This window comes from Puma concolor, chromosome B3 (assembly GCF_028749965.1).
Source record: "Puma concolor isolate L17-30 chromosome B3, mPumCon1.1.hap2, whole genome shotgun sequence".
Taxonomy (NCBI): domain Eukaryota; kingdom Metazoa; phylum Chordata; class Mammalia; order Carnivora; family Felidae; genus Puma; species Puma concolor.
This window is the reverse complement of record NC_141672.1, coordinates 78,413,910-78,427,208: the sequence shown is the minus strand read 5'-3', so window position 1 is coordinate 78,427,208 and position 13,299 is coordinate 78,413,910. Positions and strand designations below refer to the sequence as shown.

Genomic DNA, 13,299 nt, shown 5'->3' with positions numbered 1-13,299 from the left:
ATGTAAAGTGTGTCCCATCTGTGCATTCTTCTCCAGTTGTTGCAAACATGAACAAAAATCTATTTTTATCTGATATTCTTTCTAGGTCATATGATTTCACAGATATAAGTATATAGAAACACCTAAATCTTGTTCCACTTTCCTCCATTAGTGAGGGGTAAAGAGTAAGGTGAATCATTTGCCTTTGTAAATATGATTTAACAAGACTTTAAATGTGATATATTCTCTGATAAGAGTACTATATTGGGTTACTTAGCCTCCTTGGATCTATCCTTCCTCACAATTATTTCCCTTAAAGTTCTTTCAATCTCTGACTTTGTCAAAGATGGAAAAAAAGTCAGAGATATGTTGCTGACTGAGGTGGAATCAGGCAAGCTAAATGAACTTTTAAAAAAGACACACAAATAAAGGGAATAGGTCAGTGCTCATTCTATATAAATTCACCTGGTTAAGACCCTCCTTGTTTGGGTGATTTTAGCTCTTTTTTTCAAGTCTTATTTCAGGCAAGTTGTTCATCTTCAGTCTTTTCCTTGCTTTTATGAGAACCTAGACCAAAGGCTAATACAGATTGTCACCAAAAAAAAAAAAAAAAAAAAAAAGAATATACGTGATTTGGGGATACATGTAATCTTTTAGTTACATAGTTCAAAATTTTAAAATTGTATATCTGGGTAACCATAGTGAATACTTAATCATATGCTCTTTTCTCTGCATGGTTACTATCACTAAGACACACAGTTCTTGTAACGGCCCATAATTTTCCATTATGTTTGACACTATCATCCAAAGTAGCATAAAAACGTCCTTCTTTCAGAAGGTAATAAAACAGGAAGTGCACATCTTTGATAGTTCTCATTCACAGATGTGAATCTGTATTTCTTCTTTGTGCCTTGTACTCTTAACTGCAGAACAATGATCTCATCTGCACTATAGCCCCTGGACTTTCTGTGTTTCCTTGAAGCACATAATAGGTTTACTTGCAGGTGCACATGGGTGTGGCAAAGACAGAGTCCTAGACAAGATGCTATCTCAGTGTTTTAACTATTTGGCCATTTTCAGACTGTTACCGTAGCAAAGTTGAATTTTCTCATAAGCTTTTCTAGCAATCCCTAACAAGTATAATGATGGCATCAATATTTTATGAGTGGTGACATTCTATGATTTTCAAAGCTCTGAATCAGGCGTTTTATCCTCACATTTCTATCATTTGTCTCTTTTAAAAATAATTGCATTTCTGAAACAACAAAGGCACTTTCTCAATATTTCTGCTATAATTTAAAGAGTAAAATCATTCAAACTGATAAGTATAACTGAAGAATTTGAATATACCCAGATTTCTTTAGTCTAAGAATAATTTATTGGCTTGGACTGCTATTATAATCTAATTTCCAATAATCATTGGTATAGTGTTTTCTGATTTTTGTATTTTTTTCCAATCGTAGCAAGATTATGTTTGTTCCAGATTAATTTTTGAAATCCATTGAGCCTTCCTCTCAGTTTCATTTTGGCACTGTTTTTAACACTTATGGATACATTTAATGTTATTAATGAGAATAATGTGATCGATGTGGTATGTAGATAGAGTAGCATGTCAAGATTATGTAACCTACCAGTTTGCACTTGGACTTCAGAGGTAACATCAATATGAAATGGATGCTTAATCTTCATCATCCAGTGACTTATTTTCTTCTCTGGACTTCAAAAGACAGCAGTATATAAGTGTATCTCTTGGTAGGAGGCACAAAGGAGAGAACTCATTTGATTGTTTTAGATTCCTCAGAGACCAGTAGTAAGAAAGTAATTGGGATTGTTAAAAAAGACTTTTGACATTGCAGAAAGAAGATACCATTTTTCATCTATAAAATTGATAATACTTTAAAGGCAATAATCCATACTCAGGCAGTGGAGAGATAGGACTAGAGTTGAATAATGAGAATTTTATATGATGTTCTTTCTTTTGTAGTAGTTTATTTTCTACAAAAAGCATTCATAAATGTGATATTTAGGAAAAATATAAATGATCTATATTATTTTTATTCTACATTGTATTAAAGCTGAGATTTTCACATAAACTCCAATCTTTCTGAACCTTTCAGAAATAACGTGAAATAAATTTCATCATTCCAATTAAATAATAATTCATTCCACTAAGAATTTGTTATGCTTTGTTTATTACCTTTCAAATTTGCTCATAAATCAGGCTCTTCTTTGGGAGTACTCATTTCCTGTTTTGTTTTCCTGGATAATTTTTGTGGTGTTACTACTTACTTTACTAGCCATTAGTTTACAGTATATTTAATGTATGGAAGGGCAAATCTGTTGTCATTGCTTTATTCAGAGTGTTCTTGCTTATTCTTATATATTTTTATTCTGAATTAAATAAATATATTTTCTAAAGTTAAAACAAATTCCATTGGTGTTTTAATATCACAGTATTAAACCTATAATAAAAGTAGAAAAAAATGAACAGAATTACAAAATTGAGTCTTTCATCCAGAAGGATTTTATGTCGTTCTAAATGTCTGCCTACTTTTATGATACAATACATTCTAATCTTCTAATCTTGGTAACATATTTTTTGTTCAATGTAATTTTGCATATTTCCTACTTTCCTATTCTATGATCTTTTTCTTTAACATAATTGGTTTTATTGCTATTTTTTCCATTTATTATATATTTATGTGGTACATGGTATCATTGTGGAAATCTCTTTGTCATTTTTTTTTTTTTTTTTGCCAGTTCAGTGTCCTATTTTCTTGAAGGTACTGGTAAAATGATTTACAGGCATTAATAACTTTTTTTTTCTTCTTATACATTTCCTGTGCCTTATTCCATTAACTAAAAGGTGACAGTAATGTTGAATAACAGTGATGGAAACTGGATATAGCAGAATTTGTTAGTTTCCCAAACATGACCCTTCCTTCTTTCTTGAAAATGAAAGATCATTTTCTTATTTTTTTTATAGTTTATTTATTTATTTTGAGAGAGAAAGCAGGAGCAGGTGAGGTGCAGAGAGAGAGGGATAGAGAGAATCCCAAGTAGGTTGCATGCTTAGCACAGACTCCAATGTGGGACTTGATCTTACAACTGTGAGATAATAACATGAGCCAAAATCAGGAGTCAGTGGCCTGTCTGAGCCACCCAGGTGCCCCCAAAGCTCATTTTGTGAGATGGGGTGTCTATAAACTTCCATGGAGTATCCAACCCTGTCCACAAAGCTGCATCTCACTATACTGTGGCAATCACTGTTTAATTTTCCTCACCAGTTTAGCAGTTAATACAGACAGTGTAAGAGACTCCACTGAGTAGTCTTACCCCATTCCTCATTCAAAACAGATGTCTGAATTCATTAAGTGGCATTGTGAAGCCTGCCATGTGACAGAAGTGGCAAATAACATGAAAGTAAACAGTATTAACAGGCAGCTACTGGTGAAAATTCTTTAGAGGAGCTGACTTCTGATAGAGTCAAGTACTTTGCCTATCCTCAACTCCATATTTCCTTAGGTCTAATTGCAATAGTGTTGTTATACTAATATTAAGTACCATAAATATTTACAGTTCAGTGCTATCAGTTAAACATATATAAAGCAGGAGGGGTTTAATTAATTAAACTAGTGACATGAAGGCTGAGATGCTAATAGGAAATGTTCGGGGAAATTAAAGATGAACATCAAATGGAATCTACCACCAAATCCAATCTGGAGGGGCAAGAGAAGACACAGTCTTACCACAGCCCCAGGGTAATGACATGTATTCATTTTCTTCTTCTCCCTCAAAAAATTTCCCCAAAACTAGAAGCTTCATCCAACCCAAATTTCTTACCTTGTAGTTGGATAAGTCTGAAATCCAACTTTTTTCTCTCTGGGATACAATGAAGTTGTTGGCAGGACAATATTCCTTATTGGCTTTGGGGGAAGAAACTACTCCCAGACTCAGCCTGGCTGAGGGCCAACTTTAGTTCCAGGTGTTTGTAGAATAACATTTCCACTTCCTTGCTGATCTTTGTCAGACATTATTCTCACTTTCTATACATTGCCTATATTCTTTGGTCGTATCTTCTTCCTCTTCAAAGCCAGAAATATTGAATCAAATCCTCCTCAAGATCCATCCTTTCTGGATTTCTTTTTTCTTTCTCTAGATCCATGAAGAGTTCAATGCTTTTAAACACTCATGCATTTCATTGAGGCCGCCCACATTCACTAGGATAACCTCCCTATTTCAAGGTTTATAAATAATCATATTGTCAAAGTTCAATTTACCATGTAAGGTGACATATTCACAAGTTCCAATATTAGGGTGTGGACCTCTTTGGGAGATGATTATTCTGAGTATAACGGCTTATATACAAAGGTGGGAAATGTAGTGGCCAATTTCACGAGGAGAGCTAGAGCCATAGAAGTGTTGCTGAGTTCTAGAATGAGCCAGAGAACTACGGCAGATATTTGGGCTAAGGCAGAGTGTGTGTGTGTGTGTGTGTGTGTGTGTGTGTATTCTTCGTTTTCTTTTCCTCCCACCCTATATTAATCTAACAGTGATATCCATTTGTAACCATCTGGTCAAGAAATGCTAGGGTGCTGGAAATGCAGTCTTCATGAATCAGGGCTTCCTGTAATAAGAGAAAATTTATAGAATGGAAAAAGGATGGATTGGAAGGAAAATGGGACTATAATGGCACACATCCTTTTATTATTTAGTCTTTCTGGAGTATAAATGTGTGAGGAATTTTTACAGACATTTTGGGAGAAATTATTTAAAAGTGAACATACATATAGGGTTTTGGAGTCTCCGTTGATAGTGTGGCACTGCTACACATACATTGGACTAAGATGCTATAATTGTTTTACACTAGAAAACAAAAGCTCTAATTTAATTATAACACTGTAATCATGGCTGATTAAAGGCAGACCAAAAATTTAGGTCAAGGACATGTGATGTACATTTAAAGGGAAGTTAAGTGAAATTTTCAATATTCTTAAGATAGGGCATAAGAAAAACAACACTTTTTTTCTTCCCAGATTAAGCCACTGTGACGAATCAAGTGTGAGGACAAAAAACATTATCATTTAAGATGGCAGGGTCTTGCCACATTAGTGAAATTTTGGAGAGTTTATCTAGGGCAAGGATGCTGAGGCATTGTTAAAATGTCGATACTACGCAAAGCAATCTACACATTAAATGTAATTCCTATCAAAATAACACCAGCATTCTTCACAGAGCTAGAACAAACAATCCTAAAATTTTAGGGAACTAGAAAAGACCCCAAATAGCCGAAGTAATGTTGAAAAATCAAAGGAAAACTGGAGGCATCACATTTCCAGACTTTAAGCTGTTTTACAAAGCTGTAATCATCAAGACAGCATGGTACTGCCACAAAAATAAACACATATATTAATGGACCAGAATAGAGAATACAGAAATGGACCCATAAATGTATGGCCAGCTAATCTTCAACAAAGCAAGAAAGAGTATCCAATGCAAAAAAGACAGTCACTTCAGAAAATGGTGCTGGGAAAACTGGACAGTGATTTGCAGAAGAATGAAATTGGACCACTTTCTTACACCATACACACAAAAAAATCAAAATGTATGAAATACCTAAATGTGAAATAAGAAACAATCAAAATCCTACAGGAGAAAACAGGCAGCAACCTCTCTGACCTCAGCCACAGTAACTTCTTACTAGATATGTCTCCTGAGGCAAGGGAAACAAAAGCAAATGAACTATTGGGACCTCATCAAGATGAAAAGCTTCTGTATGTTGACGGAATCAATCAACAAAACTAAAAAGGCAATCGACAGAATGGGAGAAGATATTTACAAATGACATATCAGATAAGGGTTAGTAACTGAAATGTATGAAGAAGTTACCAAACTGAACACCAAAAAAACCAAATACTCCAATGACGAAATGGGCAGAAGACATGAATAGACACTTTTCCAAAGAAGATATGCAGATGGCTAACAGACACATGAAAAGATGCTCAACATCACTCATCACCAGGGAAATACAGATCAAAACCACAATGAGATAACACCTCACACTTGTCATAAACTAAATGACATTGTCATTTGACATATGTCAAACTAGTTGACATATGACAACTAAATGAATTACTTGTCATAACTAAAATTAACTCAGGAAACAACATGTGGTGAGGATATGGAGAAAGGGGAACCCTTTTGCACTGTTGGCAGGACTGCAAACTGGTGCAACCACTCTGGGAAACAGTATGGAGGTTTCTCAAAAAAATAAAAAATATAAACCCCCCTATGACTCAGCAATTGCACTGCTATGTATTTATCCAAAGGATACAAAACTGCTGATTTGAAGGGGCGCATCATACCCAATGTTTATAGAGCACTATCAACAATAGCCAAATTATGGAAAGATCCCACATATCCATCAACTTACAAATAGATAAAGAAGAGGTAATACAGGGGCGCCTGGGTGGCGCAGTCGGTTAAGCGTCCGACTTCAGCCAGGTCACGATCTCGCGGTCCGTGAGTTCGAGCCCCGCGTCGGGCTCTGGGCTGATGGCTCAGAGCCTGGAGCCTGTTTCCGATTCTGTGTCTCCCTCTCTCTCTGCCCCTCCCCCATTCATGCTCTGTCTCTCTGTCCCAAAAATAAATAAACGTTGAAAAAAAAAAAAAAAAAAAAAAAAGAAGAGGTAATACACACACACACTCACACACACACACACACACACGCACACACGCACATACACACAATGGAATACTACTTGGTGATCAAAAAAAGAAATCTTGCCATTTTCAACAATGTGGATGGAACTATAATATATTATACTAAGTGAATGAAAGCAGAAAAAGATGAATGAGAGACTCTATGAGGGAATCTGTTTACTTGTCTTTTTCAGTTAAACAAAAAGAAGCAGAAAATGTGAAAAAATATAAATAAATATAAAGACAATAAAGCAAATTTATACCAATTATATCCATAATAGTCCTATTACGTGTCTTTCATTTTTCATTATTGTCAATGTATATATATATATTTATGTATATATACACATATATATATAAAACCAAGAATATATCATACTATTTTCTGTACAGTGTTTAGTACATTCTTATTTACATATATCAACTTATTTGACAAGCTACTATATTCATCTTTGTGGTCTTCAAATGCATAAATTTATAAGATCTTTGTGCCTCTTTTCCTAGAATTTTGTGTCCCCAGAAAATTGCATGGATGTTTCATCTGGATATCAGCTAACCACAATTCAACAAGACCTTGCTTAACTACCATAGGCAAAAACTCCCATCTCTAGTCAAACTCTATCATAACAGTATTTTTTATTTGTTTCAGATAACTATCTCTTTTGGATATTAGAGGTCATTTTCTTTTTTTTTATTTAGTTTACAATTATATGTATAATGAATTACACATATACACATACAGTGTGTACAGTATGCTCTTGGTTTGGGAGGTGGATTTCCATTGTTCATCACTTACATACAACACCCAGTGCTCAATCCAACAAGTTCCTAGAGGTCATTTTCAATTTAATAGCTCAATCTGTTTTTATCTACTTGAATATAACCCCAAGAGACCTAGACTCTCAACTGCCTTATTCACATACCTAGAATAGTGCCTGAAAATTGCAAGTGCTTAATAAATGTAATATTTGCTAAAATGCAATGGTGTCCTTGTGCATTAATAAATAAGTGATTTAATTAATTCCAACTAGATTTTCTTCTTTGTAGCTTATTTCATTCTTCTATTCAGCAAATCATGTGATGACTCAGTAACCTCTTCATGGAAGCTTTCACTTCCTGGTTGCGAAAAGTATAAATCACAGGGTTCATCAAAGGAAAGATCACTGTGTGAAAGAGGGAAACCACTTTGTCAGCTGGGAAGGCTCTGAAGGGGCGAGTATAGATGAAGATGGCTGGTCCAAACATGAGAAACACAATGATAATGTGTGTGGTACATGTGGAAAGAGCCTTGTGTTTGCCTTCAGAGGTGTGTCCCTTCACACGATAGAGGATGACAGCATAAGAGGCCAGAAGCCCCAGGAAGCACAGCAAGGTAAGCAGGCCACTGTTGGAGACCATCAGGAGCTCCACCACAAAGGTGTCTGTGCAGGCCAGCTTGATGACCTGTGGCACATCACAGAAGAAGTTATCCAGCTGGTTTGGGCCACAGAAGGGCAAGTGGAGAATAAGGGCTACTTGCACAATGGAATGAGTAAAGCCCCCAAGCCACAGAGCCAACAGCAAGGCATAGCACACTCTAGGGCTCATGACAGTGGAATAGCGTAATGGATGACAGATGGCCATGTAGCGGTCAAAGGCCATCACAACAAGAAGGAACATCTCCCCTACTCCAAGAAAGTGCAAGAAAAAAAGCTGAGTGATACATCCCCTGTAGGAGATTATTTTCTTCTCAGAGAGGAAGTCCACCAGCATCCTGGGAGCCACAATGAAGGAGTAGGATGCATCCAGGAAAGCCAAATTGCCCAGAAAGAAGTAGAGGGGGGCTGTGAGGCCAGGGTCTGATCTGATGGTGAGGATGATGAGTAGATTTCCAGGGAGGATGATGAGGTAGAAAACTAAGACTAGCACAAAGACCAGAAGTTGAGCCTGTTGAGACTGGGTGAGACCAAGGAGGATAAATTCTGTCACCACTGTGTTGTTCTCCCTCTCCATCTCTCCTCTGCATAATAACAAAGAACAAAGAATCATCTGTTATAACTACCTTTTCATCTACTCCATAGCTCTTCTCAGATAAAATCATTCACCACTTCCAGGACTTGCCCAGATGAAAGCAATGCATGGTCATAACTGTCTTGTGTTTTGGGCTGATCTTTCTACCCTTCATTTCTTGATTTCCCCCAAAAGAAATTGTTTTTATAACCACACTCTCATTCCCATTTAACCACATGCTGCTTCTGTGTAATTGTGCTCCTCTAGGACTCTGAGCTACTTTGCTTGAGGTATAGCTGAAATTTCCTGATTACAGCAAAACTTAATCATTATTAAATTTTTCAGGTTTGTTGGTTTTTTGTTTGTTTGGTTGTTAGTGGTGGTGCACTTTCTGTAATGTTTACATTAGTTGCTGGGTTTTGGTCACTTCTTCTCATTCCCACAGACCAAAGTACTTTTGCAAGTTCTTCTTTCCTTTGGTTCCTATAGACTCCCTAGTTCTATGCCTTCTTTTCTAAATGTGTTTCTTACTTATTCTTCTTTGGTGTCCTTGTGCACCTTTATTCCAAAATGGTTTAGGGTCTCAAACAAGATCCCTACATTCTCCTAACTTAGAGTTATTGCCCTAGTTACACTTTTGGTTGGGTCCCCATCCTGAATCAGCTGCACACCTTGTTCTTAAATCCTAATTAATACTAACCCAGTTATATTTGATCACCATATATCCATAACCTCTTTTTTCCTCCAATCTCAGAATGATAGCCAGATGACATCCCTTCCACAAATATTTCCATATAAAACATCAGAATATATAAAACGTTTTGAATATCTAAGCTAATAAAATCAAAGCATGCTAGATCTGGGATTAGTAATATAGAACATAGAGAATGATATACTCATTTGACAGATGAGAAAAATAAAGGAATTGCAGTTAAGATTTTTATTTTTTGCAATGTTTTTTTTTTCCTCACAAGTGGTAAGAAATATAAGAGGTGTGTATTCCTCAGTTTAAACTGATGAGGATATTATTAATCAGCATCCATCAGTGGGTATTACTTTATTTAGGCAGATAAATCGTCATTATATTGCTTGCATGAGTATTTCCCCTTTTCAGGCTGCAATCTTGTCTAAATAACAATTGTATTTAGAATTATATTTGTAGTTATTTTCTGTTTATTGAAACATAATTTATGTTACTATAATTGTATAACCATATTTTATTAATAAATACTCATGTTGTGATATGTGTACATTATTTACTGTTGGCATGAATGATTTAAAAAATGAAAGATTGGGGGCGCCTGGGTGGCACAGTCGGTTAAAGCGTCCGACTTCAGCCAGGTCACGATCTCGCGGTCCATGAGTTCGAGCCCCGCGTCGGGCTCTGGGCTGATGGCTCGGGGCCTGGAGCCTGTTTCCGATTCTGTGTCTCCCTCTCTCTCTGCCCCTCCCCTGTTCATGCTCTGTCTCTCTCTGTCCCAAAAATAAAATAAAAACGTTGAAAAAAAATTTAAAAAAAAAATGAAAGATTGCTAATTTTAACAAAATACTATAATGTCACATATAATGATATTTCCCTTGATTTTGAATTACATGCAATAGTTTTCAAAAGTACTGTAGATATAATGGAATACAGTTTAGCAAGAAAAACAAATGGCATATTGGGACATGCTACAATATGAGTGAACTCAAAAACACTATGCTATGAGAAAGGAACCAAAAGTTTAACGATGAAGCTTTTGCACAACTCTGTAAATGCACTTAAAACTGTTGAGTTATACATTTAAAATGGTAAATTTTTTATGTTGATTATATCTCAATAAATCTTTTTTTAATGTGCCAATAAAAGTGGAAAACTGGAGAAGTAAAACTTCCCAATAGAAATTTGACAGAAATTATTGCTAGCATCCCTAGGAAAAGAAGGTAGGAAGAGGGAAAAAAGGAGAAAAATTAAAGAAAAATCAACCTTAAAAAGTCCATAAACTCATGGGAAATTTAGGCAGTAAGCTGGTGTTTTAGGGCACACCTATTAGGAAACATGAGAACATACGTACTATGTGATTGGTAACATTTGTAACTAGCAGCCAAATATTATGCAAAAGGAATTTATAACACATGGGCACATATTTGTGCAAAGAGATACTTATTCACATATGTATAAACTCACACATATTAAGTATAAGCAAATGGAAATAGGAAAAAAACATCTTTGGTGCCTTCAAATTACTGCTTAGGACCTTCCTTCTGTCTTTTACCCACTTAGATGCCTATTGGCCTCCATATTCATTTCTTACTCTGCTTATGGAAACCTACCCTTAGGAAAGTAAGTCAGTAGCTCCTTCTGCTCTTCTTGGGTTTTGTGCACTCCAAGTGCTCATTTACAGTTATTTCATGCTTCTTTAGCTTGACAATTCTAAGACACAGGGAGCACTCTGAGAGTTGCAGTCTCCTACTCTTCCTCTGCTTTTATTTTTCCATTATCCGCCTCTACTCTCTGTTACTAACAGAATTGCGTCCCACTTCGCATCTTTAATCCACATTCTTCTCCCATTCTCATTTATATAGTTTCTGTTCCTCTGATTCTTAGATTGTGCTCATCACACAGATTGAGGACAGATGTGCATCAGCTGAACATTACTCTGCATAACATGAAATCCTAGGGGGGAAAAGCCCAAAACAAAGACTCTCACAGAGACAGGCTTTTTGCTCCTGTCAGATTGGCAAAGAAATATTGTCAGTATAGGCTAAGATACAGACCTGAATGTTTTCATTATGTCTAAATTTCCTTGCTATTTCAACTGACACAAAAATGCATCTGGCATTAAAGATGCACAGGTAGAGAGGGTGCTCATGCCCCCTGCTTTCTCAGAGTGCAGAAACACTGCGTTGACAGACCACATGAAGCATGCCTAGATTCCAAATGCTATTAGACCAGCTCTCAAAGCCAAGCGTTTGGGGACTGATCATCTTCCTAGCATCTCCTCTATCTCTCCCCTTTCATATCCTTTTGCTCTTCTTTACATTTTTCAGATTTGCCCATTTTCTTCCTACTAATTCTATTTTATACACTCACTTTCTCAATTATTCTTTTTACATTTGCCATATCTTTTATTCCTTTATTTTCCTTGCAATTTCTCTCCATAGAGCTTCTGCTTTTCCTTCCTCATTGCTCTATTTTTGTCATCTTCTTCCTTTCTTTCATTTACCCACATTGACTTGTGATTCCCAATTTTCTTCTCCCCCTTATCTCTGCAGTAGCATGGGAAAACCTAGTCATTTGTGTGATACTCAAATGTAAATCCAGATGGTGAATCTCCCTAAGATACTGGCATTTTCACTTCTTTATAATCATGCAGTGAAAGATGTCAGCCCCTTTAATATAATATTAAGCATCAGGAGAACTTTGGGGAGGCATATTTGAGGGACAAGGTAGAAAGTGCTATATGTCACAATTTAGATCTCACCCTTTCTCTCTTTCACAGGATTATTCTATTCTTAAGCATTTTAAGGCAGCAGATGTTCCAGACAATTAGTATGACTCTTCTTTTCTATTCTTCCTCTCAATTTTTTTAATATGAAGAATGACCAAAATTTTTACCTCCTTCGGCCTCCAGTGCTACTCTCAAACAAGGGGCCATCCTCTTCCTTGTGATGAAAAGGAGATTAAGTGATCATTCCTGAATGTTTCCTTAAATGTATGTCCTTACAGTGAGACATTGTAAGTTGTGAAATCTGCTTTCTAATTTGTGATGCAACAGGGAGTATGCTTGGGGGTTTTACAGCTATCTTAAGCATACAGAGTGCTTCCAGTGGGAATAATTAGAATGTCAAGCAGAATTACAGAACATTTTAAGGATTAAAAATATTCAACACATGTGCCAGCTGAGACCCCACTGGATTATGTCATCATTTTAAATTTGACGTTTTAACAGCGACAGTGTTAATGGACTGTCACACATGTTTATTAAGCATCATTAAAGTAGTAAGTCTGGAAAGGTTATTCTAGATCTTTTCATATAATTCCTGTAAGTGATGAGAAAGCATTGGTGTTTAATAAGAGGTTAGTAGTGAGACTAAGTCAATGTTAAGTATGTTAGTATGTGCATATTTTGGGAGCAAAAGAATTCGGTAGAGGGAGAGTATGTTATGCTGAAAAAACTTTTTTTTTAGGAATAATTCTCCTTAAATAAGAGATCTTTGTGGTGTCTTATGCACTAATTCTTCTAAGGATGTGTTCTCTCAAGAAGAATTTCTCTCTTGTGATAGGATTTATAGTTATTCACTTTTTTGTGTATTTAGTTCATGTGTTTTGCATTGGAAAAAGGAAGGTCTGTTTGTCAACTTAGGAATATTACATACAGAAAAAAATATTTAATCATACAAAGCTCCCGTTAATTACTCTCTTTGTTATACATTAAAAGTGAAGATGGGAGGGGCGCCTGGGTGGCGCAGTCGGTTAAGCGTCCGACTTCAGCCAGGTCACGATCTCGCAGTCCGTGAGTTCGAGCCCCGCGTTAGGCTCTGGGCTGATGGCTCAGAGCCTGGAGCCTATTTCCGATTCTGTGTCTCCCTGTCTCTCTGCCCCTCCCCCGTTCATGCTCTGTCTCTCTCTGTCCCAAAAATAAATAA

General features: G+C 36.3%; 1 protein-coding gene across 1 annotated transcript; it reads right to left on the bottom strand.

The window, feature by feature from the left end:
• Positions 1-7,746: 7,746 nt before the first annotated feature.
• On the bottom strand, positions 7,747-8,673 carry LOC112856008 (olfactory receptor 4N5). The gene has a single exon (XM_025919530.2). It carries the CDS (start codon positions 8,671-8,673, stop codon positions 7,747-7,749), a length of 927 nt encoding a protein of 308 aa, XP_025775315.2.
• Between the last annotated feature and the right edge of the window lie 4,626 nt (positions 8,674-13,299).

Bases quoted from the DNA above. Each gene is read 5' to 3' on its own strand.
- LOC112856008 (XM_025919530.2), bottom strand. From the start codon at position 8,673: ATGGAGAGGGAGAACAACACAGTGGTGACAGAATTTATCCTCCTTGGT.